The sequence below is a fragment of the Etheostoma spectabile genome, unplaced genomic scaffold (assembly GCF_008692095.1).
Source record: "Etheostoma spectabile isolate EspeVRDwgs_2016 unplaced genomic scaffold, UIUC_Espe_1.0 scaffold00010076, whole genome shotgun sequence".
NCBI lineage: Eukaryota > Metazoa > Chordata > Actinopteri > Perciformes > Percidae > Etheostoma > Etheostoma spectabile.
Genome location: NW_022603787.1, coordinates 14,974 through 42,474, shown reverse-complemented (window position 1 = coordinate 42,474; position 27,501 = coordinate 14,974). Strand labels below are relative to the sequence as shown.

Below are 27,501 nucleotides of genomic sequence, written 5' to 3'. Positions count from 1 at the left end.
TTTGATTTTCTCCCTATCGCCCAGCTGTACAACACACGTGTAAACGAGTTAGCCGGAGCTGGAGAACATTCATCATCTGCTCGCCTCCTGAGGTTAACGAATGCATAGAGCTTCAGTTCATTTTCAGTTTTATTTACTAGCGCCAATCACAACAAGTTATCTCATTGCGCTTTTCATAAAAGCAGTCTAGACCGGACTCTGTGATGTTTCAGAAACCCGACAGCTGGGTCGGATACTGCTTTATATCATATCAGGTCCCAGGTATCAGATCGGTATCGGGAAGCAAAAGTAGCATCGACCATCTCTAATTACTCTGACGACATTTTGCCCTCAGATTCAATGCTCGATTCTGATACGTTAAAAATATATCGATTTTCTTTTTTTTTTATGTTGATTTTTAATTAAAAATTACTGTCTCCAGACAAGTACAAATCTGAAAACAGAGTGACTGAAAGAGGACGGGATAATGGACAACTTAGTGTAGGCAAGAGTGCAGAAAGAAAACCCACATTTAGCCAAAAGGAGGAAAAAAAACAATATATTATTTGTATATATACACATGATCTAATAAGACATCCATAAAATAATTAAGCAAAACAAATTAAAGTTGTTCATCTATTTTATCACATTACATGTGGCCACCTCACGTTTCATGTTCTCACCTTTAACCATGACTCAGCATCTGACATGGACCATCGCTGTGAGAGAAGGTGACTCAGCATCTTTAAGGCTTAAGCATGGAATGACTCACAATAAAAACCTCAGTAGATAAAACATTTCATTACAACTTATGTGTGACAAATACTGTAGATGTCAAAATCTAACAAACTCAGATTTATATGTATATTTTTAAAGTCATGTGTGACACCTCCAGTGATTAGCTCGTCACAAATCCTTTTCTATATTATTACCATATGTGTGTCTAAAACGTTGGAAACGCTTGTGCAGACAATAAATAAATAACGCTGTAATATATTAAAGGAAGATAACTTGCTAATGAAGTCCACTTGGGACCAACTACGATCATTAGATCTAAGGTAAGTCTTTTAGATCAACATGAGATCATGACTTTGCGTAAACGTACACGCCAACTTTCTTAAGCCAAGTGGCGTGTTATCTGCACGCATTTGGAGCATTTTGCGTGTTTGTCTACGTGTACACAGCGGGCGTACACGTACACGCCACTTGGCACGTTATCGTGAGAAGAACTTGGTATCGCAAGAAGAAAGCGACGGTTGAGTTTAGGAAAAGAACGGGGTTGGCTTTAGTAAAAGGTGAAAGCGACGGTTGAGTTTAGTAAACGTGACACGCGGGACACGACCCCCTGTCTCCTGGGGGTAAGTCCTGTGTTTTACCCCTCCCCCCTCCCTGACCAACCTGCCTACGCAGGTTTTTGCCTCTCATACTTGGATTGACTTGAATTGGCGTGTCATACATACATATTTAGGACACATTTTGTCACTATTGCCCACATAAACAAGTAACTACTGAATTATTATTTATACTTTACCGGCTTGGTGATGTCAAAGACAACGATAGCAGCCTGAGCGCCACGGTAGTACATCGGCGCCAGGCTGTGGTATCGCTCTTGTCCCGCGGTGTCCCAGATCTCAAACTTCACCGTGGTGTCATCTAGACACACCGACTGGGCCAGGAACGCAGCTGGACACGAAGAAGAGAAGTTACAGGTTATAAGCTGCATTTTTGCTTCCCTCTTCGATAGCCTCAGTTGAATACACACCTCTACTCGTTATACTCAGGCCGACCATAACGCACCGTCCTCTCTACTCGTTATACTCAGGCCGACCATAACGCACCGTCCTCTCTGCTCGTTATACTCAGGCCGACCATAACGCACCGTCCTCTCTGCTCGTTATACTCAGGCCGACCATAACGCACCGTCCTCTCTACTCGTTATACTCAGGCCGACCATAACGCACCGTCCTCTCTACTCGTTATACTCAGGCCGACCATAACGCACCGTCCTCTCTACTCGTTATACTCAGGCCGACCATAACGCACCGTCCTCTCTACTCGTTATACTCAGGCCGACCGTAACGCACCGTCCTCTCTACTCGTTATACTCAGGCCGACCATAACGCACCGTCCTCTCTACTCGTTATACTCAGGCCGACCATAACGCACCGTCCTCTCTACTCGTTATACTCAGGCCGACCATAACGCACCGTCCTCTCTGCTCGTTATACTCAGGCCGACCATAACGCACCGTCCTCTCTGCTCGTTATACTCAGGCCGACCATAACGCACCGTCCTCTCTACTCGTTATACTCAGGCCGACCGTAACGCACCGTCCTCTCTGCTCGTTATACTCAGGCCGACCGTAACGCACCGTCCTCTCTACTCGTTATACTCAGGCCGACCATAACGCACCGTCCTCTCTACTCGTTATACTCAGGCCGACCATAACGCACCGTCCTCTCTACTCGTTATACTCAGGCCGACCATAACGCACCGTCCTCTCTACTCGTTATACTCAGGCCGACCATAACGCACCGTCCTCTCTACTCGTTATACTCAGGCCGACCGTAACGCACCGTCCTCTCTACTCATTATACTCAGGCCGACCTTAACGCACCGTCCTCTCTGCGTCCTTCACAAGCAAACCGCTTTCACTCCTCTGATGTTGCTGCGGGGTTATTTATCATCACTGCTTTACTGCTGCTCAAATGTTTTGTTACCGTCTCTTCTTTTGTTCCTTTTAATAGGTGCTCTAAGCATTGTCACACGCTTTTTAGGCTACAATATTATATATATATATATATATATATATATAACGTCTCCTCACCATCCGCTAGCTGCCTGTCCCCTGAACACACTGTAAAAACAACATGCAGGCTCTGTAGACTGTGTCAACCTGCAACACCAGACATGACAGTTTCTTCCAGTGTTCAGGCCTATAACTGACAAGGAGGATTTAGGGTTGGGGGTTGGGGGTTGGGGTGTGGGGGGGTTGGTGCACGGAAGAACGGAAAGGAAGAAGAGGGGATGAGGAGGAGGAGGGAGGGGGAGCTAGTCTCGTTTTGTTGGAAAATACTTCGAACATCAGTAACATCGCTTAGAGCAACTTAATGGTAACACACACACACACACACACACACACACACACCACACACACACACACACCCACACACACACACACACACACACCCACACACCACACACACACACACACACACACACACACACCACACACACACACCTCCTATGGTTGTCTCCTGGAACTCATCAAATTGTCCCTTGACGAAGCGCAGCACCAGGCTGGATTTGCCCACAGCCATGTCCCCCAGCAGCACCAGCTTGAACTGGCAGATCTTGGTCTGTGGCAGAGTGCCGTTGGAGCGGCCTCCGCTCCCTCTGGAGCTCATACCGGCCCGCGTGAGAGACGGCAGGGGGCTGGGCCTCCTCCCTGGGTGGAGATGGGTGCTTCTGGGATGTCAGTCACTTCCAGAGTGTAGTCAAGTCTGTCCGATTGGTGTCTTGACTCTGTCGCTCCTCGTTCTCTCTGAATGAAGAAGTGAAAGGTTGTGTTTTAGTGCAAGGTTGCATAAGACCTTTCCTCGTGTACAATTTAGTTTCTTTCTCCAGGCGAAATACACTGGGATTTCTGAGGAAGGGTGGAGATTTTGTTGGCAGGAATAGCAAAAGAAATGTTTTTCATCGCAGAGTCATGAATCTTTATTAGCCAAGTATGTGTACACACACACATGGAATTTGACTTTGTGTTTTCATTTCTGTCAATGTTAGACAGAACCGACTCGCAGCTTAACAACGAGGACTGCAACGGCAAAGCAAACGGCAGCTGCATTCCTTAAAGGGGACGTGAAAAACTCACTTTTCCAGGGCTGGAATCTGGAGCGTCTACCGACCCCCATTCTGGGAAATAAATCAACCAAGTGCGTTTTTGTGGGCTGCCTAGATCAGAAAATATGGATTCAACCAGCAAACACATTTTGGCTCCCCTTCCTATTACCTCGGTTACACCTACACGGTTATTTTGAGAAATTGAGTCTTTCTAAAAACTCAGAGAGTGCAGATTTTAGAAAACTTTGTTCGCACGTTTGCATGTAAAATGAGACAAACGGAGGTTTAGGTAGCCGACGTCAGAGTGTGCGCCAGAACTTGCATTTTCATTTGGCTATTTTAGGGATTCTGATTGGCTAACGTGGGCTTGAGCTTCTCGTTGCACTGCCCCCTACAGGTTTGGCATGCTCTTGATGGCATATCCTCACATGTAAACGTAGCATACATGCAGGCTCATTAAATTCCATCCACTGCTTGAGAACTGCAGGTGCGTTCCCATACCCATACTACCATCCTATTGTTTTTAACGAGACAGACACTAAAACGGAGCGTTTCAGACAGTGGATGAATACAGGTACAGTATGACAGTGTGAGAAAAATGTTTTATGAACATTAAAACATCCATCCATCTTCATCCTCTTATCTGGTATCGGGTCTCGGGGGCAGCAGCTCCAGTAGGGGACCCCAAACTTCCCTTTCCCGAGCCACATCAACCAGCTCTGACTGGGGGATCCCGAGGCGTTCCCAGGCCAGGTTGGAGATATAATCTCTCCACCTAGTCCTGGGTCTTCCCCGAGGCCTCCTCCCAGCTGGACGTGCCTGGACCCCCTCCCTAGGGGACCCCCCAGGAGGCATCCTTACCAGATGCCCGGACCACCTCAACTGGCTCCTTTCAACGCGAAGGAGCAGCGGCTCTACTCCGAGCTCCTCTCGGATGACTGAGCTTCTCACAATATCTCTAAGGGAGACCAGCCCCCCTCCTGAGGAAACCCATTTCGGCCGCTTGTACCCTACATTAAAACATGTTCTAGTAAAAAACCAAACCACAAGTGTAAACCTGAAAATATGTGCATGTGTCCTTTAACACTTGTTAGCCCTTAATGCCTCCCTGTGTTCACTGATCGAGCCACTGAGTCATGCTTCATATTACTGCCGGTTGAGAGTTTGGTCCCGTTATCATGCAGTGGAACTTGAGCTTCACCAGCGGGGATGCGGTCCTCAGACTGCTGTCTCCTGCCTCGTAGACATCAAACCTAAAACCCATCACTGCAGCAAATAGTCATTTAAACCACTGTCTGTGTCTGGCACCCCTGCACTCTGTCACTATTAGCGTTACGGTTAGTCCCTCAGTAACGCTCCATGTCCTCACATCTCCAGCCCTCCCGATCTGGCGTTGTGTGCCCACGGGACACCGCTGCGACCCCTCTGATACATCTGATCGGATGACAGATAATAACTCAATATATATTTCGACGCCCAATTAAATACACCAATGCTAGCAGTTGGTCTCAATAACATATAGCTACTGAGAGGGGAATATAAAAAATATTCACCGTTAATTCTGTCGTTTCAGCAGCGCAGCTGTCGCAGGCTTGACTGTTGACAATTTGGCTAAATCAGCTGGTAGAAGACAACGTTAACGCTTCCTGTAAATTGGCGCATGCGCACGAAGTGACGCATTGTCAACCCTGTGAAGCACCAAGAACTAACGGCCCCAACGGACAGTGGCACATTTTTAGTCTTTAGTTTCGACTAAATGTACTAATGTGGACGTTTTATCATTTTGTTTTTCAGCCGAAGAGAACTGTTTTTCATTTACAACAAAAAAACTGTAAAATCAAGGTCCAGCCAGGCATATTTCCATCGCATTTACTAATATTACCCTTGATGTGTAAATCATCTGAATGGACTTCGGACTTGGTTTTACGAGCTGCCTCCAGGCCGCGAGGGTGTCCTAGAGGGACTCAGACAGCACGTCACCCGGAAGTCTTCACCACATGAAGGATGTTTGGATTATTTGGATACAAGAGGCTCGTTCGAGATGAGCCAGGTCTGCGCAGAATCGATCACCGGCGATCGGCGCCCGTTGCATGCCGGTTAGATTTGTGTCCGACTTGATCCCGACTTGCTCTGACGTCATGCAGACGTGGGCAACGGAAATCTCACGAGAGCAAGGCGGCCGCAGTTCTGAGACGCAGGCGGCGCAGTTGCTTTTCACCGACTGCAAGAGCCAGGCGGACCCAGAGCATGCTGGGAACGCCGGCTTCTCAGCTGATTTAACACCTGATTGGTTTACAACATGATGACGTTTTATATAACTTTTTACTGTTTTGAATCGGAGGGATTTTAATTGCTATTTGTCTGATTTAAAGACTTATTCTGTCCAGAACACATGTTGTGTGACTGATAGTTAAGTTTAGAAGTCAAAGAGACTAAATCCGTTCAGATCACGGATCATCTCCAGTCTGTTGTTCATTAAAATCAGCAACAGGTCGCATGTAGAGCACTTTGCCAGCTACTCTGTCATAACTAAAACAACTGGAGACTGGGTACCAGCTGGTATGAGGGTCTGATTATATTTTATTAAATCGGAATCGCACCACAGTGTTTTCATCACTTCCTGTCCAGCCTGAAGGAGCTGGAATCGGCTGGAAACTGTCCGACTTTACCGCAGCTTTCTGTCACCGCCCCCCGCTGCTGCCGCCTGCTCTCGTCCACTTTACAGGCGAGGCGCAGTTCATCTCGAACGAGCCTAAGGTGTCGGTACACGATCCGTCCTGCCTGCACGATCCGTTCTGCGCATGTGCATTATGTTCGCGCACGCGCAGATGATAATCATGATGTACGAGGATTTACCAGGGATTTACGGCACTGCACGATCCGTTCCACAGTAGCCGTCTGCTGTTAGCCTCCACCGGAAGGCTAACAGCAGACGGCTTAAATTAGCTGTAGCTGCTTTCCCCACTGTTTAGTTTGAGTAACTGTATTGTAGACTGAATCAAAGCTAGCGGTTAGCAGGGAAGCTAACGGCGGTGGAGGCTAACCGTCCTCTTAATACATCCATGAGGCTAACGGCTAACCGCTACAACTATGACAGATCGTGTACTGATATATTAGCTAAGAGAACGGTTAGCCTCTACCGGGAAGCTGATGCTAGTTTAGCTAACAGCTATTTCGGCTAACGGGCTAACAGGTTGATTCAGCCTAAAATAACGTTACTCAAACTAAACAGTGGGAAAAGCAGCTACTGTTAGCTAAACTAACGTTAGCTTTCCGGTGGAGGCGAACAGACTTTCTTTAACTGTCTATGGGAACAGATCGTGCAGTGTCGTAAATCCACGTTCATCATGAAATCATCTGCGCATGCGCGAATATACTGCACACGCGCAGAACCGATCGTGCAGGAGGGACGGATCGTGTACCGACACAAGGGGTAAAAGGCTCTGCTGTCTAAACCGAGTTCCTACGGCGCCATTTTGATGTTAGCAAGCCATCACCTGCCGTTGGCTTTCCATTGACTCCCATTCATTTTGGCGCCACTTTGACAAGCGAATAACTTTACATCTGAAGCGTTTAAAAACTTAAGTTGTCTGTTGTTTATTTCTAAAGAAACATGAGCATGTATAAAACGTTCCATTACTTTGTAGCTCACGTTACGGCTCCGTAGCAGACGTTTTTGTAAACATAGGCTAAAGATTGTGTCATAACCGCGCGGTTTACTGTCGCACAGTAGAGGAATTACCGTAAAGTACGGGATAAGCTCGCAGACAGTTTGGACTTCCCTTAGCTGTTTAGGTTTAATTACTAATGTTAACTAGCATGTTAGTTAGCAGTAATTAGCCTGTGCCTATGTTATCTCCTAACATATACCTACGCTCTCCGTCTCTGCAAGACTGGGAAAGATTGAGATTTCTCTTGCACAGCTACCAGATGACTTACAACTTTCAGACAGGTTGCTCACGTCACAGTTGCGTCGTCAAGCTCAGTTGGAGGCTGCGCAGTAACGCTCAGCCATCACCGGAAAAGAACTTCTAATGGTCTTCAATGGTCTCCGTCTGGAGCAACGGGGTCTGTTGGTCCATGTCTTTAACTGTCTGTCTTTCATCTGCGCTCCTGTCCCTACTGAACGCTTTCATATTCATTGTAGTTACTGTACCACGTGAGGCGGAGTGGACCTTAGTGCTCACCGGCACCATGCCAACGACAAACCGGAAGAAGCAGGGGGGGGACACCGCGGTAAGGGGGTTATTGACTACAGGTAGCAACCCTTCAGGTACCTGTTCTTTATTGAGGATTGACATTGCATGCGCCGGTATACTTCTACTCTCCTACAGTTCATAGTGGAATATTGTAATGTTTACTCTAACATTACAGTTAATTGACCGCTTTAATTATTTCATAAATGAGGTTTTCACATAGGAAACATGAAGACTTTATAAGATATGTGGCGTTTTATAGATTACACTACATAAAAGGTGGATAACATGTGGTTAGTCTCAGCCTTCTACACTACGTACTGCTGCTTATAGATCCCTACCTGGGAGATCCCTACCTGGGAGATCCCTACCTGGGAGATCCCTACCTGGGAGCGAGGCATTCCCACCTTTATACCTGAGTAACCGGTGTGACAGCAAACAGCTTGAACTTCCGCTTTTGGGCACACATGTACACATGTACAGCTCTTATTCCTTAATAAAACCGTCATACTGTACACGTTTTTAATGATACTACAAACTATTATCTATTTTATTCTTCTTGACTTGCAGTACTTTTTATTTTTTGTAATGCATCAAAACATCGAGGTTCATTTCTTTTATGTGAAAACTTACCAGACAATAAACCGGATTCTGGTACATCAGTAGTCCAATAACGTCATGCAAAATATATATATAAATAAATCTCACAGGGCAATGTTTATGCATTACGTGCTTGATATAATGTTATGATTTTGATAGGGATAAGTTCAGTGAACCAACATACATAGATACTTTACATTTTTTTAAAGCAGAGATCTTCAACAGGGGGTCCGAGACCCCAAGGGGGTACTCAGAGTTACTGGAGGGGGGCCACCAAATTATTGTTCATTTTTTTGAAAGTTAAAAAGTCTTAACATGAGTCTAACACATTATTAACAAATACAAATTGGCCTAATTCTTTAAAAAATAAAAAAAAGAAACACCTGATGATTGGCTTACTGGCCTATTTTAATATCTTAGTATGATATGCACTAAAAAGGTTTGTATAAAGGCTTTAGGACACCCAAACGTTATTGTAGGTCCAGTTTAATATGTAACTTCATTTTATACAATATATGTAGTAGGGGGTCTCAGATCCGTGTCTCTCAGTGTAGGGGTCCTTGGCATAAACTTTATACATAAACTTTATACATATACTTTATTTATACCACCTTAAATCACTGTTCTACTGCTCATTTTAGCCTAACTTATTATATCTATCTGTAAAAATTCTGTCTATGATAATAGCCGCCTGTATGTATATATATATATTCATAGCACATAAACACTGTAAACTCTGTAAACCATCAGTATATTATGTTCATTGTACACATCTGTAAAATTTCTACTTATAGTAATATCCACCTGTATATTATATTCAGTACATATCCAGCTGTAAATCTTACTCACAATACTTGTTATCTATATTTTATATTCATAGGACAAACCCATCTGTAAAACTCTGTTTATAATAGTATTCATTTCTATATTTATTCACTTATGCACTTATGAAACCAGTGTATATATCCTGCATTTACTGCTATTGCACTTCTGGTTAGACCCAAGCTGCATCTCGTTGCCTTGTACCTGTGTAATGACAATAAAGTTTAATCTAATCTAATCTAATCTAATGTAATCTAATGTAAACCCTGGTCCCAGTTCTGATGGCTCTGTGTTTTGTTGTTGCCTGACTCAGGTGCAGGGGACCAACGACAGCAGTGTGGTGAGCAAGGTGTCTGCTGCAGCGCAGGGCTACTTCCACGACGTCTTCCTCCAACACTTTGTGTGCAAAGCGGCCAGAAGAGCCCCGCTCATCAACAGGTCAGCAGGGATCCAGTCTCTCAGGCTTGGTATCTGATGAAAACAGTACGTTTTGAACAAATGAAAGTCTTATTATTATTATTATTAATATTATGTTTCAGGGGCTACTATGTGCGCTGGAGAGCCGTGGACTACTGCGTGAGGAGGTTCCTGCTCGTTACTGACGGCTGCCCACGGAGACAGGCGAGTTAGCAGACTATTTCATGCAGAAAGTGGGAAAACGTTGCATCTGTCGTCATCTTCCCCCTTCTTGTGATGTAGATTCTGTCTTTGGGTGCAGGGTTCGACTCGGCGTATTTCCGCCTCCACGCGGACGAAGCGCTGGACAGGGCCGTTGTGTTTGAGGTAGACTTTCCTGATGTCGCTCGCCGCAAGGCGGCCCTGATCAAGTCTAACAACACGCTGAGGGGGATGTTGGACCCCCATCTACCTTCTCGTACAGGTCTGTCCTTCACACATTTCACTGAGATTCTAAGAATCTTTGTCTTGTGTGGTAGAAGTTACGTCTGTTCCAGGTGGGTATATGTTATGTTTATGCCTTTGTGTCTCCAGGGCCTGAATATGTGGCCAGTAGTCGGTACCATCTGCTAGGGGTGGATGTTAGAGAGGAGTCCCGGGTGGAGGAGGCTCTGGGTGCAGCGGGGCTGGACTGGGCCGCCCCCACCCTAATTCTCTCTGAAGTGGTGCTTACCTACATGGAAGCAAAATGGTAAGAAGGCCATTTTGGTCTCTTTAGGGGACCGGTGGTGGGTGTTGACCCACTGGACATCGGTCCATCCGCCACCCCTCTCTAAGGAGATAGAAAGGGTTATAGCACAGCTCAAGCTTGAAAAACGTCGATACTCTACAAGTGGCTCGGTGCAAAAGTGATTTACACTCTTGGAGGCCGTCCCCTCTTATTTTGAAAAAGGATTGCACCCTGCAGTGAGCAACGATTCCCAAACCCTATTCTTTTTAATTCTTTTTCTCTCTCATGTTGTTATGTGGTTTTATATGTATGCTATGTCTTTTTCCCCCACTCGGGTGATAACTGCTGTGATTAGTAAGTACGTCTGTTGAAAACTCACGTGAAAAGATTTGAAAATGAAAATATTTAGGGGACCATAGCACCCCTTTTGTGTGTGCATAATATACAAGCTAGGCCTTTAAAATTGTGTAGTTTGTTCATACATTTCAGCGAGAGCTGTGGTCGTACAGCTCTAATGTTTGTGTTACATCTTGTGTGTCTTCCAGGTCGGATGCTGTCATTAGTTGGACGGCAAAGCTCCTGCCACAGTCCCTCTTCGTAATGTACGAGCAGATACGTCCACTCGATCCCTTCGGTCGGATCATGCAAGATCATTTCCTGAAGCTAAATTCGACTCTACACGCCCTGCTACAGTACCCGGACACTGCTGCACAGAGGCACCGGTTCCTGGACAAGGCCAGTATAGAAACAGCTGGATCAGCTCTCATCTCCGTCATCTGAAACGCATGCGGGGTTCTTTCACGTGTCGACACTTTCACTAACGTTCACCCGTCGAGCCACAGACTAAAGAAAAGGACAGACGCTACTAGCTAACAGCTAACAGACGCTAACTAGCACCGACTAGCACTGGTCACTAGCACTGCTCACTGCTGCTGTCTGAAAAACAACAGATGGGACAAAGTGTTGCGTTTACTGGTAAACTGGTAAACCTTGAGACCGACGTATTACCGACTGCTATCTGTTGAGTTTTCCTCACGTTACTCTGTCCTCTGGGACTGTCTACATCTAGAAACTTAGCTGCACGGGGTGCAGGGAACTACTCTGACTGGCTCATGAGCAGACGGCTTTATGGAGCGGGAGATTGGCTTTGCAAAAAAACCGGAGCGTTCTATGAAATGACACTTTATAAAAAATAATCGCGATTAAAATTCGATTAATTGTGCAGCCCTACTCGCAGCGCTAGATTTGGTTTATCAAAGACTCTAGCAAAGCAGCAGAGTACAGAAAATAAGCACAGCACGGACGACCCATAGGCCGGACCTCCGTTTTTAACTATTTATCTTTGAATGTTACACAGAGGACCCGCGGGGTCATAAAAGTCTTAAAAATGTCTTAAATATAATATTCTAAAAATAAGACCATGAACGTCTTAAAGGTCCCATATTATGCCCTTTTTCAGGGTCATAATTGTATTTAGAGGTTGTACTAGAGTAGGTTTACAGGGTTTCATTTTCAAATTAAAGCTGCAAGCAGCGATGGAGGGCCCTCGCGAACCTGCGCGAGTCGGGGTTACTGGCGGACGCCTCTCCTTGCGACCGCGCATTTGCGCGTCACTCGTACCCTGGATATCGTCGCCAATGAAAAGTTAACTCCCTGCTGAGTTCATTGATACCTCACACAAGCCTATACGTCACAGAGGTCATTATCCGTGAAAGGGGGCGTGGCCGCATCATAGTGGGGCGGGTCAAACATCACCCATAAAAAAGGAACTTTCTGCTGAGTTCATTGACACCTCATACAAGCCTATACGTCATACAGGTCATTATCTGTGAAAGGGGGCGTGGCCGCATCATAAGGGGGCGGGTCAAACATCACCCATAAAAAGGAACTTTCTTCTGAGTTCATTGATACCTCACACAAGCCTATACGTCATACAGGTCATTATCTGTGAAAGGGGCGTGGCCGCATCATAGGGGGGGGGTCAAACATCACCAATAAAAAAGGAAGTCTCTGCTGAGTTCATTGATACCTCACACAAGCCTATACGTCATACAAGTCATTATCTGGGAAAGGGGGCGTGGCCGCATCATATGGGGGCGGGTCAACATCACCAATAAAAAGGGAAGTCACTGCTGAGTTCAATGACCCCTCACATAAGTATCTATGTTAAACGGTTCAAATGTTATGAAGGGGGTGGCCGGAGTGACTGGGCGTGGTCATAACATAGGGGCCGCCTCACTATCACATGTAGGCCACACGTTCTAAGTTTCATGTAAATCGGATGATGTTTTTCATATAAGGCTTATTTCCTGTTGCCAGGTGGTGGCGCTATCTCCAAAACTCCATATTGGCCTGTAGGTGTCTTCAGGCCTGGACTCTTGGTGTTTGTTGGAAATTTCAAGCAGATACGACAACGTACACTGTAGTTACAGCCACTTAATTCTTCATTGCTAAAAACTCAAGATGGCCGCCATGCCACGCCCACACCGTATGACGAAACGTTTTCTTTTAATAACTTTTCATCTTCAACATCTTATGATGACACAGACCAAGTTTGAAGTTGATCGATAAAATCTCTAGGAGAGTTCGTTAAAGTATAGCACCTTGTCTTTTAGGCCTACTTCCTGTTGCCAATAGGGGCGCTATGACTTTGAGCGAATTTCGGCGTGTAGATGTCGTCAGGGGCGGACTCTGATGAATCCTGAAAAGTTTCAAGCAGATTTGACAAAGTACACTGTAGTTACAGCCATTTTAACAGTGATCGCTAAACACTCAAAATGGCCGCCATGCCACGCCCACACCGTTTGACGAAAAGTTTTTCTTTTAATAACTTTTCATCTTCAACATCTTAAGATGACTCAGACTGAATTTGAAGTCGATCTGATGAAATCTCTAGGAGGAGTTCGTTAAAGTATAGCACCTTGTCCTTTAGAACTACTTCCTGTTGCCACTAGGGGGCGCTATGACTTTGAGCGAAGTTCGGCATGTAGATGTCGTCAGGGCCGGACTCTGATGAACCTGGAAAGTTTTGAGGCAATCGGACAATGTCCACTCAAGTTACACTCACTTCCTGTTATAAGGCATATTTCCTGTTGCCAGATGTGGCGCTATCTCCAAAACTCCATTTTGGCCTGTGGGTGTCCTCAGGCCGGGACTCTTGGTGTTGTGGGAAATTTCAAGCAGATACGACAACGTACACTGTAGTTACAGCCAATTTCATCTTCATCGCTAAACACCCAAAATGGCCGCCATGCCACGCCCACACCGTATGACGAAAAGTTTTTCTTTTAATAACTTTTCATCGTCAACATCTTAGGATGATACACACCAAGTTTGAAGATGATCGGATGAAATCTCTAGGAGGAGTTCGTTAAAGTATAGCACCTTGTCTTTTAGGCCTACTTCCTGTTGCCACTAGGGGCGCTATGACTTTGAGCCAATAGCGGCGTGTAGATGTGTCAGGGGCGGACTCTGATGAATCGTGGAAAGTTTCAAACCAATCGGACAACGTACGCTCAGTTACACCCACTTCCTCTTTCGGTGGCGAATCGCACAAAATGGCCGCCCCGCACGGCCACGCCCTATGACGAAAAGTTTTCTTTAATAACTTTTCATCGTTAACGTGTTAAGATGACACACACCAAGTTTGAAGATGATCGGACGAAAGCTCTAGGAGGTTCGTCAAAGTACGACATGTGGAAATGGGCAAAATCGCACTAATTCGCACATTCAAAACAAATGGCGGACTTCCTGTTGGGTTTAGGGGGGGGACCATGGAGTTTTATGTCCGCCCTGCCATGATACATATGTGTACCAGTTTCGTGAGTCTACGATAAACGTAGTGCAGGGGCTGAATTTTCGTAATATTGTAGGTGGCGCTAGCGAGCCATTTTTGTGCGCCTATTCCCGAAACCATTAAAATACGTAAATTTTCACCAGACCTGATGCGACCGCCAAATTTGGTGAGTTTTTGAATATGATAAGTCCTCCAAAATGCCAATTCATTTGACGGAAAGAAAGAAAAAGGAAAATTAAAGCTGCAAGCAGCGATGGAGGGCCCTCGCTAACCCGCGCCATTCGGGTTACCGGCGGACGCCTCTCCTTGCGACGCGTATTGCGCGTCACTCGTACGCTGAAAATCGTCGCCCATGAAAAGTGAACTCCCTGCTGAGTTCGTTGATACCTCACACAGCCTATACGTCATACAAGTCATATCTGTGAAAAGGGGCGTGGCCGCATCATACTGGGGCGGGTCAAAAATCACTAATAAAAAAGGAAGTCTCTGCTGAGTTCATTGATACCTTACACGAGCCTATACGTCATACAACTCACTATCTGTGAAAGGGGGCGTGGCCGCATCATAGTGGGGCGTGTCAAACATCACCAATAAAAAAGGAAGTCTCTGCTGAGTTCATTGATACCTCACACAAGCCTATACGTCATACAGCTCCTTATCTTGGAAAGGGGGCGTGGCCGCATCATAAAGGGGCGGTCAAACATCACCAATAAAAAAGAAGTCTCTGCTGAGTTCAATGACACCTCACATAAGTATCTACGTTAAACGGTTTCAATGTTATGAAAGGGGGCGTGGCCTGAGTGACTGGGCGTGGTCATAATATAGGGGCCGCCTCAGTATCACATGTAGACCACACGTTTTAAGTTTCATGTAAATCGGATGATGTTTGTCCTATAAGGTATATTTCTTGTTGCCAGATGGTGGCGCTATCTCCAAAACTCCATATTGGCCTGTAGGTCTCCTCAGGCCTGGACTCTTGGTGTTTGTGGGAATTTAAAGCAGATACGACAACGTACACTGTAGTTACAGCCACTAATTCTTCATTGCTAAACACTCAAGATGGCCGCCATGCCACGCCCACACCGTTTAACGAAAAGTTTTTCTTTTAATAACTTTTCATCTTCAACATCTTAGATGACTCATACTGAATTTGAAGTCGATCTGATTAAATCTCTAGGAGGAGTTCGTTAAAGTATAGCACCTTGTCCTTTAGAACTACTTCCTGTTGCCACTAGGGGCGCTATGACTTTGAGCGAATTCGGCATGTAGATGTCGTCAGGGGCGGACTCTGATGAATCCTGAAAAGTTTCAAGGCAATTGGACAATGTACACTCAAGTTACACTCACTTCCTGTCAGACGGCATATTTCCTGTTGCCAGATGGTGGCGCTATCACCAAAAGTCCATACTGGCCTGTAGGTGTCCTCAGGCTGGACTCTTGGTGTTTGTGGGAAATTTCAAGCAGATATGACAACGTACACTGTAGTTACAGCCAATTTCATCTTCATCGCTAAACACCCAAAATGGCCGCCATGCCACGCCCACACCGTATGACGAAAAGTTTTTCTTTTAATAACTTTCATCGGTAACATCTTAGGATGATACATACCAAGTTTGAAGTTGATCGGATGAAATCTCTAGGAGGAGTTCGTTAAAGTATAGCACCTTGTCTTTTAGGCCTACTTCCTGTTGCCACTAGGGGGCGCTATGACTTTGAGCCAATAGCGGCGTGTAGATGTCGTCAGGGTGGACTCTGATGAATCGTGGAAAGTTTCGAGCTAATCGGACAACGTACGCTCAAGTTACACCACTTCCTGTTTCGGTGGCGAATTGCACAAAATGGCCGACCCGCCACGGCCACGCCCTATGACGAAAAGTTTTCTTTTAATAACTTTTCATCGTTAACATGTTAAGATGACACACACCAAGTTTGAAGCTGATCGGACGAAAGCTCTAGGAGGAGTTCGTTAAAGTACGACATGTGGAAATGGGCAAAATCGCACTAATTTCGCACATTCAAAACAAAATGGCGGACTTCCTGTTGGGTTTAGGGGGGGGCGACCATGGAGTTTATGTCCGCCCTGCCATGCTACATATGTGTACCAAGTTTCGTGAGTCTATGATAAACATAGTGCAGGGGCTGAATTTCGTAATATTGTAGGTGGCGCTAGCGAGCCATTTTGTGCGCCTATTCCCGAAACCATTAAAATACGTAATTTTCACCAGACTTGATGCGACCGCCAAATTTGGTGAGTTTTTGAATATGATAAGTCCTCCAAAAGGCAATTCATTTGGCGGAAAAGAATAATAATAATTCCTTCAGTTCCAATAGGGCCTTCGCCGCCTGTCGGCGCTCGGGCCCTAATAATTCCTTCAGTTCCAATAGGGCCTTCGCCGCCTGTCGGCGCTCGGGCCCTAAAAATACCATATTTTAGTTGAACTGCACATTGCTGCAGCTCCTCTTTTCACCCTCTGTGTTGAGCTCTCTGTTTTAGCTACAGAGTGAGACATCTCACTTCTGTTCCAAAAAAAGCCAAAAAAGCATAATATGAGCACTTTGAATTTCTTTAGAAAGTCTTAAATTTCGTTCACAAAGGTCTAACATTTGTATTGTCCTTCCGTAAGATAAAGTAACTCCTTCATTGTCCGTATCTTGTCACAAAGCATGTACAGGAGATGTATTGAGTACTATTATTTTCATAGCCTAAAATAATTTCTGATATTCCATCATATCCAACATACTTTTGCCAGTATGTTTATGAAGTTGGTATTAAATATCACTCTAAATGGTATGATAAGGTCTCAAAGAGTCTTAAATTTGCTAAACCTGTGGGGGAACGTTGGTTGAAGTTACAGCTAAAAATGACAACAAAACTACGGTAAACAAGTTTGCTAATTTCACGTATTTAAATCCACAGGCATTGTCGTGTTAGCACAACGTCACTGTGATTCAGCCCAAATACTTATTATTATTACATCTTGTTATTTTTGCTGATTTCTCTTTCTTTTCTCTGTTTATTTTTTCTTTCTGTGGAGTACTGTACGCGTAAACGTTTAATCAGATACCATAACCCAATACTACCGTTTCTCTCATCCACGCTCTTGTCCCTTCCCGTACTGATTATATAACTCCCTCTTCTCTGGTTTAGTCCGTCCATAACCTCCACCTGGTCCCAAACTCCGCTGTCCGTATTATCTACCAGAACCCCGACAACTGAACCCGGTAGTCCACTCACCGAACACCTGCACTGGCTCCCTGTCCAGTACTGTACTGACGTCTAAGATTCTTCTCCTTGCATCCAAAGCCCTCCATAATCTCGTCGCTCCACACCTCTCTGAACTCCTTCAGCCAACGCTCCGATCTTCTCTTCTTCACTGCTTTCCACTCCTTCAGTCACCACTCCATCCCAAACGCTCCAATCTTCTTCTTCTTCACTGCTTTCCACTCCTTCAGTCACCACTCCATCCCAAATGCTCCGATCTTCTTCTTCTTCACTGCTTTCCACTCCTTCAGTCACCACTCCATCCCAAACGCTCAGATCTTCTTCTTCTTCACTGCTTTCCACTCCTTCAGCCCACCACTCCATCCCAAACGCTCCGATCTTCTTCTTCACTGCTTTCCACTCCTTCAGTCACCACTCCATCCCAAATGCTCCGATCTTCTTCTTCTTCACTGCTTTCCACTCCTTCAGCCCACCACTCCATCCCAAACGCTCCGATCTTCTTCTTCACTGCTTTCCACTCCTTCGGCCCGCCTGTCCACACCGGCGCAACCGTTGTGCTCCTCGCCTTCGGATCTCCGTCCCGTTATCCATCCGTACCATGGAGTCTCTACCCACCTTCAAAACCTCCCTCAAAGCCCACCTTTTCCGAAAGGCCTACCCCCCATGACTCCACTCTTCATCAAAATCATGGATCGATTGCTTTCTTTTAATTTTCTATCTCAATCTTTTTAAATGTGTTTGATTTAATTAGATTTGCCTTTTTACATGTATTTTTGATTATTTTAACTGTAAGGAGTGCTTAAGTGCTATGAAAGGCGCCCATACATTAAATATAATAAATTATATATACTGTATATATATATATATATATATATAATATATATATATATATATATATATATATATATATATAATATATATATTTTTGTCTCCAGGGCTGGGAGCAGTGTGTGTGTCTGGACATGAATGACTTCTACGTAGGACTCGTCCCTGAGGAGGAGAGAGGCCGAGTGGAGAGCCTGGAGCCTTTCGATGAATATGAGGTTAGCTGTTGAGATGTGTTTACACCCATCATCTTTCTAGCCACTGGGGGAACGTAGACAGGCTGGGGGAACTCATATTAATGTTTAAAACCTCATAAAGTGACATTTTCATGCCATGGGACCTTTTTTAAAAGCAAAATATGTGTCAAACCATTCTGAGGCTGCAGTGATGTTCCATCCTACACATCACATCCTACAGACTAATGAAAAAATCTTTGTTTGGTACAGATCCTTAAATAAATCACACTGTAATCATTTTTAAAAAAAAATAATATGTTTCAACGAAAATGAGAATAATTATCCAAAAATGATCATTCCCTCCAATCTCGTGAATCATATCGCGATCGCAATATCAGTCAAAAGAATCATAACTGCATATTTTCCTCATACTGTGCAGCCCCACTGTATATCTTAGTGTATACAATCTATATTGTATACACTGTACATCTTAGTGTATACAATCTATATTGTATACACTGTATATCTTAGTGTATACAATCTATATTGTATACACTGTACATCTTAGTGTATACAATCTATATTGTATACACTGTACATCTTAGTGTATACAATCTATATTGTATACACTGTACATCTTAGTGTATACAATCTATATTGTATACACTGTACATCTTGTATTGTATACAATCTATATTGTATACACTGTATACACTGTACATCTTAGTGTATCCAATCTATATTGTATACACTGTATATCTTAGTGTATACAATCTATATTGTATACACTGTACATCTTAGTGTATACAATCTATATTGTATACACTGTATATCTTGTCAACCCTCAGGAGTGGCACCAGAAATGTTCCCACTACTTCATCCTCACTGCATCTCGAGGCGCTTTGATGACACAGGCTTTACTCTCGCCAGCTCCAGGTAGTGATCACTCTATTCCCTCTCATAGAAACCCCTGCCCCTTACTTTTCAACTAACAGCAAGTCTCTTTCGCCCCACCAGTATCTTCGGTGCCATCCATTTGCCCGTCTTGGAGCCCCTCAGCGCTGAGTGTGCAGACCCTACCGGTTGGTGTGGAGGGGCTGGGGATGGCTTCCACGTGGGTGAGCCCGGGGCAGGTGCTGCTGACAGGAGGCTCCAGCAGGGGAGGCAGGGGGCCGGTGGCTAGGACCCTCCTCTGGGGCCAGAAAGGCTGGAGATCTGTTAGGGTAGAACCAGCAGTTGATTTGGGTAAGAGGACTTGCTTCTTCTTTTTTTTGTCAGTATTGTTTATTAAAGTGTCCCCATTAGCTGAAGCCATAGCTACTCTTCCTGGGGTCCACACTAGACACATATAACTATTAATATATACTAGGGGTTGGCGAGATGGCCTAAAATCCATATTGCGATTTACATTGCAGCCTCTTGTGATAATGATATATATCACGATATATAAATTATAATAGAAAAATTTCAGAACAGGTTACATAGACCCTAAGGAAAGCCAAACTGCTGAATATACATACCGTGTATATATTTATATATATATATATATATATATATATATATATATATATACAGACAAAGATATTGTGGGCGCCACAAACACAGATGCTTAAGCCTAGTTAATCTCTCTCTCTCTCTTTCTCTGGAAAGTATCGGATACTGAAGCCTAATTCAGAAGTATCAGATAATAAAGCTTAGTTTCTCTCTCTCTCTCTCTCTCTCTCTCTCTCTCTCTCTCTCTCTCTCTCTCTCTCTCTCTCTCTCTCTCTCTCTCTCTCTGGGAAGTATGTTAAGTGTGGCAGGCCCTCTGACCTCCAAAAGGAGACAGACAAACAAAACAGTCCCTTGTCATGCAGCTGTCCACCCTCCTTGAATCTGTAGAGACATAATTCTACATGAACAAGTTTGGTTAGATGAGACTGGATGAATATCCTTGTCCCCTGACCTGTGATCTATGAACGACCAGATGTTTCCCTTTGTGTCATCATACCACGACAAGGCCCATTACTAATTTTTCCTCTGGTCATGTAATCAAACTTAAAGTAAAGTATGACCGAGCGTCCAGCGTTAACAGGTGGTTGCGGTGTTGCCAGGTGTTCGACTCTACCACACCGCTACCCCTCTTCCCGGAGGAGGTGTGGTGGTATATGGGGGTCGCTCATCTCCACTCAACCCAATCAGAGGCCTTTTCAGAGTAACCCTGGACACCCTCGGCCCCCCTGCTCCACACGACTCAGAGGGCCGAGACCCTGTGAAACTATGTGTAGCGCAGATGGTCTGCACGGGGGACCCACCAGCGCCAAGATGGAGGCACACTGCTACTACTGTCAGTCACAAAGGTGAGATCCTTTCGATCTTGTACCTACCTACAGGGTACCAAGTGTTGCTGGGGGGTGGCAGTAGCCTTAGAGACTTAGACTTAGACCTAGACCTAGACCTAGACTTAGACCTAGACTTAGACTTAGACTTCTCTTTATTGATCCTTTTGGGATGACTCCCGCGAGGAAAGTGAAAGTTGAAAGTTCCAGCAGCAGTTTTAGCAAGAAAAAAGAAATAAAAAAATAGATAAAGACAGTATAAAGACAACAAAATAACAATAATGATAATAACAACAACAATAAGAACATTTGTCAAATAAACAAAGAAAAGACCATCAATTATTATTAAAGTGTCAGTGTTGAGTCCAGTGTTAAAGTGATAAAGTGACCAGGTGTGAATTTAAGTCCAGGTGTGTGTGTGTGTGTGTGTGTGTGTGTGTGTGTGTGTGTGTGTGTGTGTGTGTGTGTGTGTGTGTGTGTGTGTGTGTGTGTGTGGTGTGTGTGTGTGTGTGTGTGTGTGTGTGTGTGTGTGTGTGTGTGTGTGTGTGTGTGTGTGTGTGTGTGTGTTGTGTGTGTGTGTGTGTGTGTGTGTGTGTGTGTGTGTGTGTGTGTGTGTGTGTGTGTGTGTGTGTCTGTATGTATGTATGAATGTCTGTATGTGCACTGTCTGTATGTATGTCTGTATGTATGTCTGTATGTATGTATGTATGTATGTATGTCTGTATGTCTGTCTGTCTGTCTGTCTGTCTGTCTGTCTGTATGTATGTATGTGTACTGTATGTATGTATGTATGTATGTATGTCTGTATGTATGTCTGTATGTATGTATGTATGTATGTCTGTCTGTCTGTCTGTCTGTCTGTCTGTCTGTATGTATGTATGTATGTCTGTATGTATGTCTGTATGTATGTATGTATGTATGTCTGTCTGTCTGTCTGTCTGTCTGTCTGTCTGTCTGTCTGTCTGTCTGTCTGTATGTATGTATGTGTACTGTATGTATGTATGTCTGTATGTCTGTATGTATGTATGTATGTATTTGCAGTAGTTCAAGTCCCCGTACGAACCATAGTACGGAGTGGGGACTGGTAGCTGTAGAGATGCCGGTTCACCTCCTGGGCACTGCCAAGATGCTCTTGAGCAAGGCACCGAACCCCCTCCAGCTGCTCAGGGTGCTGGTCCAGGACTGGCAGCCCACTCCTTCTGACATCTCTCCATTAGTGCATGAATAGGACCTGGGGTGTGTGTGTGGTGATTACTAACAAAACCAAGTGTAAATTGTAATGTCCCCATAGGGAATCAATAAGGAGTATAAATTATTAAAAAATATATATTTTATTTAATATTCTAAAAAAAGGCCTTTTAAAAGTATTGATCCTCTGGTCCTTTGGTAGGATTAAATCAATGCAGTAACATAAATAAATAAATAGTTGTATTATTATTATTATAAATATTAAATAAAATAAATAAAAAACAGTTTCACAGGATTGAGCTCTAAATGCGACAAATATTTTTCATAATGATTTTCCATTATTTGGAGTAAAGTTGGCATTAAATTTTGGTATACGAGGTCTTAAAAAGTCTTGGATTTAACTTGGAGAACCCTGAGGGTTTCCCTCTTCTTACAGTATCATTGTACCGTAACGCTCGCTCATGTGTTTTGCAGGAAAAGACTTTGTGGTTGTGTTTGGGGGGAAGAATGAATCCGAGGCCGCTGTGGGGGACGCCTGCTTCCTGTGTCCAGACCAGCAGCACTGGACTCAGGTCAGTCCCTGTCCATGTGTAATACCAGACCAGCAGCACTGGACTCAGGTCAGTCCCTGTCCATGTGTAATACCAGACCAGCAGCACTGGACTCAGGTCAGTCCCTGTCCATGTGTAATACCAGACCAGCAGCACTGGACTCAGGTCAGTCCCTGTCCATGTGTAATACCAGACCAGCAGCACTGGACTCAGGTCAGTCCCTGTCCATGTGTAATACCAGACCAGCAGCACTGGACTCAGGTCAGTCCCTGTCCATGTGTAATACCAGACCAGCAGCACTGGACTCAGGTCAGTCCTGTCCATGTGTAATACCAGACCAGCAGCACTGGACTCAGGTCAGTCCCTGTCCATGTGTAATACCAGACCAGCAGCACTGGACTCAGGTCAGTCCTGTCCATGTGTAATACCAGACCAGCAGCACTGGACTCAGGTCAGTCCCTGTCCATGTGTAATACCAGACCAGCAGCACTGGACTCAGGTCAGTCCCTGTCCATGTGTAATACCAGACCAGCAGCACTGGATCAGGTTAGTCCCTGTCCATGTGTAATACCAGACCAGCAGCACTGGACTCAGGTCAGTCCCTGTCCATGTGTAATACCAGACCAGCAGCACTGGACTCAGGTCAGTCCCTGTCCATGTGTAATACCAGACCTGCAGCACTGGACTCAGGTCAGTCCCTGTCCATGTGTGATATTTAGTAACAGGTGCTGCCAGCACTGAGATGATCTTGGATCTCTCCACTTAGAATTACATTGAATAGGATTGTAGTGTTGGAGCTATTCATTATTTTGTTATTGTTGGAACTATTAAATATTTATTAATTTAATTTCAGCTTTGCTTGAATTATAAAGCTACATACATTTTTGTATCATTAGTATTTAATTTGGGTTATTTTAATTTATTTTAGTATCTGTTAGTGCTTTTGTTTTGAAGGTACCGGGCAGCCTTAGCCACCAGGTGTGGTACCTGTATGGGTGAACAGGGACTTGGGAGGGGGACACCAGGTGTGGTACCTGTATGGGGGAACAGGGACGTGGGAGGGGGACACCAGGTGTGGTACCTGTATGGGGGAACAGGGACGTGGGAGGGGGACACCAGGTGTGGTACCTGTATGGGGGAACAGGGACGTGGGAGGGGGACACCAGGTGTGGTACCTGTATGGGGGAACAGGGACGTGGGAGGGGGACACCAGGTGTGGTACCTGTATGGGTGAACAGGGACGTGGGAGGGGGACACCAGGTGTGGTACCTGTATGGGGGAACAGGGACGTGGGAGGGGGACACCAGGTGTGGTACCTGTATGGGGGAACAGGGATGTGGGAGGGGGACACCAGGTGTGGTACCTGTATGGGGGAACAGGGACGTGGGAGGGGGACACCAGGTGTGGTACCTGTATGGGGGAACAGGGATGTGGGAGGGGGACACCAGGTGTGGTACCTGTATGGGGGAACAGGGACGTGGGAGGGGGACACCAGGTGTGGTACCTGTATGGGGGAACAGGGACGTGGGAGGGGGACACCAGGTGTGGTACCTGTATGGGGGAACAGGGACGTGGGAGGGGGACACCAGGGACGGCTGATGTCCGATCTTTTTTTTTTACCAGAGCCTACATTGCTCCTTTGTGTGAAATGTTGTTTTTCCGAGATATTGGATTAATAAACCTCCCAGAGAGCCATCTGCCTGGACAATGAACGTTTTTATCTCCGCGTAAGATCCGCTCCTTCAGGGCCTCGTTGAGTTTTTTATTTGTTTCTATTTGTTTTGTTCAGTCTGAGGACAATTTGCCTCTACAGTAACTAAGTAACACTTTCAAACGAAATTAAGAGAATTTGTGGCATTCACCAGCTTTCTCGTACGTTGAATTTGGACACGTGGTCCAGACCTGTCGTACGAGTCCATAAAAGCTGTAGACCGCCTGGGCTGTTGTACTGATTGCAGTCAGAGCGGCTCAAAGAACACACTTCTTCTCTCCTGTAGCCAATCAGTGCAGCACAAACATCTTGGGCACTCCAAGATTTTAAGCCCGATTCACACCGCGCTGACCGGGTTGAACGCAAGAAGCCTGAACCAGCCATTAGGAGAGGAACATTAAAATGTGCGTTTGTATATTATTTACAGATCCCGGTAGAGGGCTCAGCACCGGAGGCCCGCCATACCCACTCAGCATGTTCATATCAGGGAGGTATGGTGGTGTTTGGAGGACTGGACCGAAGGGGATCACCACTGGGGGACACAGCACTGTTAAGACCCACGGACAGAGGCTTCTCCTGGGAAAGGGTAGAGGTGCAGCCCCCTCCTGTTCCCAGGTCTGTTATGTTTCTAAGCTTTCACGTCATTCAATTTACTAATACCAGGGTTTCTGTGGGGGTCTTAAAAAGTCTTAAAAGGCTGAACATTTCAAAATCTAAATTTGTACGCCTTAAAAAGTCTTAAATTTGTTTTCTAGGTTTTAAATTATGCTAAATGGGTAAACCTTTTCACATTTGAAATGCTCCCGCAGCCCTTTAAAATGTTAGTTTTTTTCCGTGGTGTTATTTTTCTTTCTTTCTTTCTTTCTTTCTTTCTCTACTTAAAATATAATTTGTTGTATTACGACTATAAATGAAACCAAAATGCAACTTAAATAGCAGCCGAGTGCAAAGCTGGGCGAGTCTCTGTCGGAGCGGATTTCATTCTTCAGCTATAGGGAAGTGCAGGTTTACCCATGTTTCTGGACTCTGAAATTGACGGGGGGGGGTTTGGTTTCTGTTTTTTATTTTGTTATATAGGCCTTAAATGTCATTCGCAATGGTTTTAAAGAGGTCATGAAAATCCTTAAATTTGACCTGGTGAAACCTACAGAATCCCTGAAACAAAACCATGGTGTCTGTGTTAAACCACCTGCTTATGTGCATTGTTTCAGGTACTCTCACTCTGCCCATGTGATTGGTGAAAAGCTGCTCGTGGTTGGTGGAGTTTGGCTGCATTCAGATGGTGTACCAGGTGTCGTCGTGATCGACCTCACCACGCGCAGCAGTGTGGAGTTCAGCCTGGACACGGTCAGTTTACATACTGTACATTTAGGCCTGCTTTGCCAGACCTTCCTCCAAAGCGTTCTGGAAGAGGGTCTGGCTAGTCCACATAGCAATCGGGGACGGGATGAAAACATGCCCTGGTTTAATCCCATTTCTTTAAACCAATCACAATTGTTTAGGGCGGTGCTATCACCGTAGATAAACCGCGGTGCCGCTGCAAAATAGTCTCAGGAAGGAAGTTGTTTTTGGTGGAACGTGTGTACTTTCAAAGTTTTACCATAGTCCTCAGATTGGACAGATAGTCTAGCTAGCTGTCTGGATTTACCCTGCAGAGACCTGAGGACCAGGTAACCATAGTCCTCAGATTGGACAGATAGTCTAGCTAGCTGTCTGGATTTACCCTGCAGAGATCTGAGGACCAGGTAACCATAGTCCTCAGATTGGACAGATAGTCTAGCTAGCTGTCTGGATTTACCCTGCAGAGATCTGAGGACCAGGTAACCATAGTCCTCAGATTGGACAGATAGTCAAGCTAGCTGTCTGGATTTACCCTGCAGAGACCTGAGGACCAGGTAACCATAGTCCTCAGATTGGACAGATAGTCAAGCTAGCTGTCTGGATTTACCCTGCAGAGACCTGAGGACCAGGTCACCATAGTCCTCAGAAATCCACCGCAGTTTAAAATGACAAGCACAAGGTTTAGTAGTGACAGTGGGCTAATAGTGGTCGTAGTGAGAGAAAATGTTACGTGTGATGAAATATTGTGTTATGTATCTGGAAATGTTCATTAGCTGTGTAAAGTTATGTGTGACATCCCAGTAGTAACACAGGTGTCGTTCTGATCCAAAGACTCTTTGAGATAAAGGACACTAAAAGATTATACCCTGGACACTATCCATTATATCCACAGGTTAATGAGTAATCGTGTTAAATAATCTGGATTTCAATATTGACCAAAATAATCTGGATTATTATTTGTTCCATAATTGAGTCTATCGTTAGCTAGCTACCAAAAAAAAAACAAGGATTCCGACATTGCAAAATGCAACAAATCTTTTAAAACAATTACGTTCAAAGGGGGAAGAAGTCGAATTTATTGAAACATTGAAAGACTTTTTTAAAGGCACCAGAACCGTACAAATCCAAACAACACCCGACCCTATGTAGGAGTCTGGGTTTGTTCAAGGTCCAAGTGCAATGCATTTTCATTGGTCATGTAGCCTCAGGTAGGGTAGGATCTATTAAACTAGGCACCGTCTGATACATGTCTGTGTTGTGCCATCTCTAGACGTCGGTGCCTTGGCCTCTGATGCTCCACTCGTTCTGCTCTGAGCTGACGGACTCAGAGGAACCACAGCTGCTCCTGATAGGAGGGGGGGGGAACTGTTTCTCTTTTGGGACTCACTTCAACCCTCAGCCTGTCACCGTGGACCTCGGACCTGCGCTGGGATGAAGTCAAGTGTTTCTATGAAAGGGTCAAGCCGCTCAAATCAGTGACTTGTGGCAGTCCGAACTCCAACCGTCAGTCCTCTCCGATGGGATGAAATGGATAAACTTAAGATTTTGGACAGTTTGAATAGAGCTTACTTCTCCAGACACATGTTATTGTTACTGAGCCCTGATGTGTTTTATGTCTGAGTAAGCGTGATGTATGTTTCTGCGTTAAAATGACACTGTGGGTACGTACATAGGTACGTGGAGACACGGACCCTACGCCGTAGCCTGACGTGCACCTCTATAAAGGGACAAACTTTAGGCCACTTACGTAGTCTACAGTGAAAGCTATAAATTAACCATAAATCACGCTTATACAAGGGCACAAAC

The 27,501-nt window shown here is 45.0% G+C and overlaps 1 protein-coding gene across 3 annotated transcripts; it reads left to right on the top strand.

The window, feature by feature from the left end:
* Positions 1 to 6,676: 6,676 nt before the first annotated feature.
* LOC116679270 (tRNA wybutosine-synthesizing protein 4) lies at positions 6,677 to 27,414 on the top strand. Of its 3 annotated transcripts, XM_032508951.1 has the most exons (15): positions 6,677 to 7,255; positions 7,970 to 8,058; positions 9,754 to 9,878; positions 9,980 to 10,061; positions 10,140 to 10,320; positions 10,431 to 10,587; positions 11,112 to 11,301; positions 18,521 to 18,628; positions 19,435 to 19,522; positions 19,604 to 19,831; positions 20,680 to 20,925; positions 22,567 to 22,664; positions 24,782 to 24,969; positions 25,566 to 25,701; positions 26,966 to 27,414. In XM_032508951.1, exons 1-15 carry the CDS (start codon positions 7,186 to 7,188, stop codon positions 27,128 to 27,130), a joined length of 2,151 nt encoding a protein of 716 aa, XP_032364842.1. In that variant the 5' UTR covers positions 6,677 to 7,185; the 3' UTR covers positions 27,131 to 27,414. The 3 variants fall into 3 exon arrangements, with proteins under 3 accessions (XP_032364842.1, XP_032364841.1, XP_032364840.1); XM_032508950.1 differs by lacking the exon at positions 6,677 to 7,255 and having other exon boundaries at positions 7,274 to 8,058; positions 19,613 to 19,831; XM_032508949.1 differs by lacking the exon at positions 6,677 to 7,255 and having other exon boundaries at positions 7,274 to 8,058.
* The last annotated feature ends 87 nt before the right edge of the window (positions 27,415 to 27,501 follow it).

Excerpts from the sequence above, each read along its gene's own strand:
- LOC116679270 (XM_032508949.1), top strand. The coding sequence starts at position 7,867 with ATGGTCTCCGTCTGGAGCAACGGGGTCTGTTGGTCCATGTCTTTAACT. Across the intron at positions 24,970-25,565 it reads CAGCCCCCTCCTGTTCCCAG|GTACTCTCACTCTGCCCATG; the intron begins GTCTGTTATGTT and ends GCATTGTTTCAG. Across the intron at positions 25,702-26,965 it reads TGGAGTTCAGCCTGGACACG|ACGTCGGTGCCTTGGCCTCT; the intron begins GTCAGTTTACAT and ends TGCCATCTCTAG.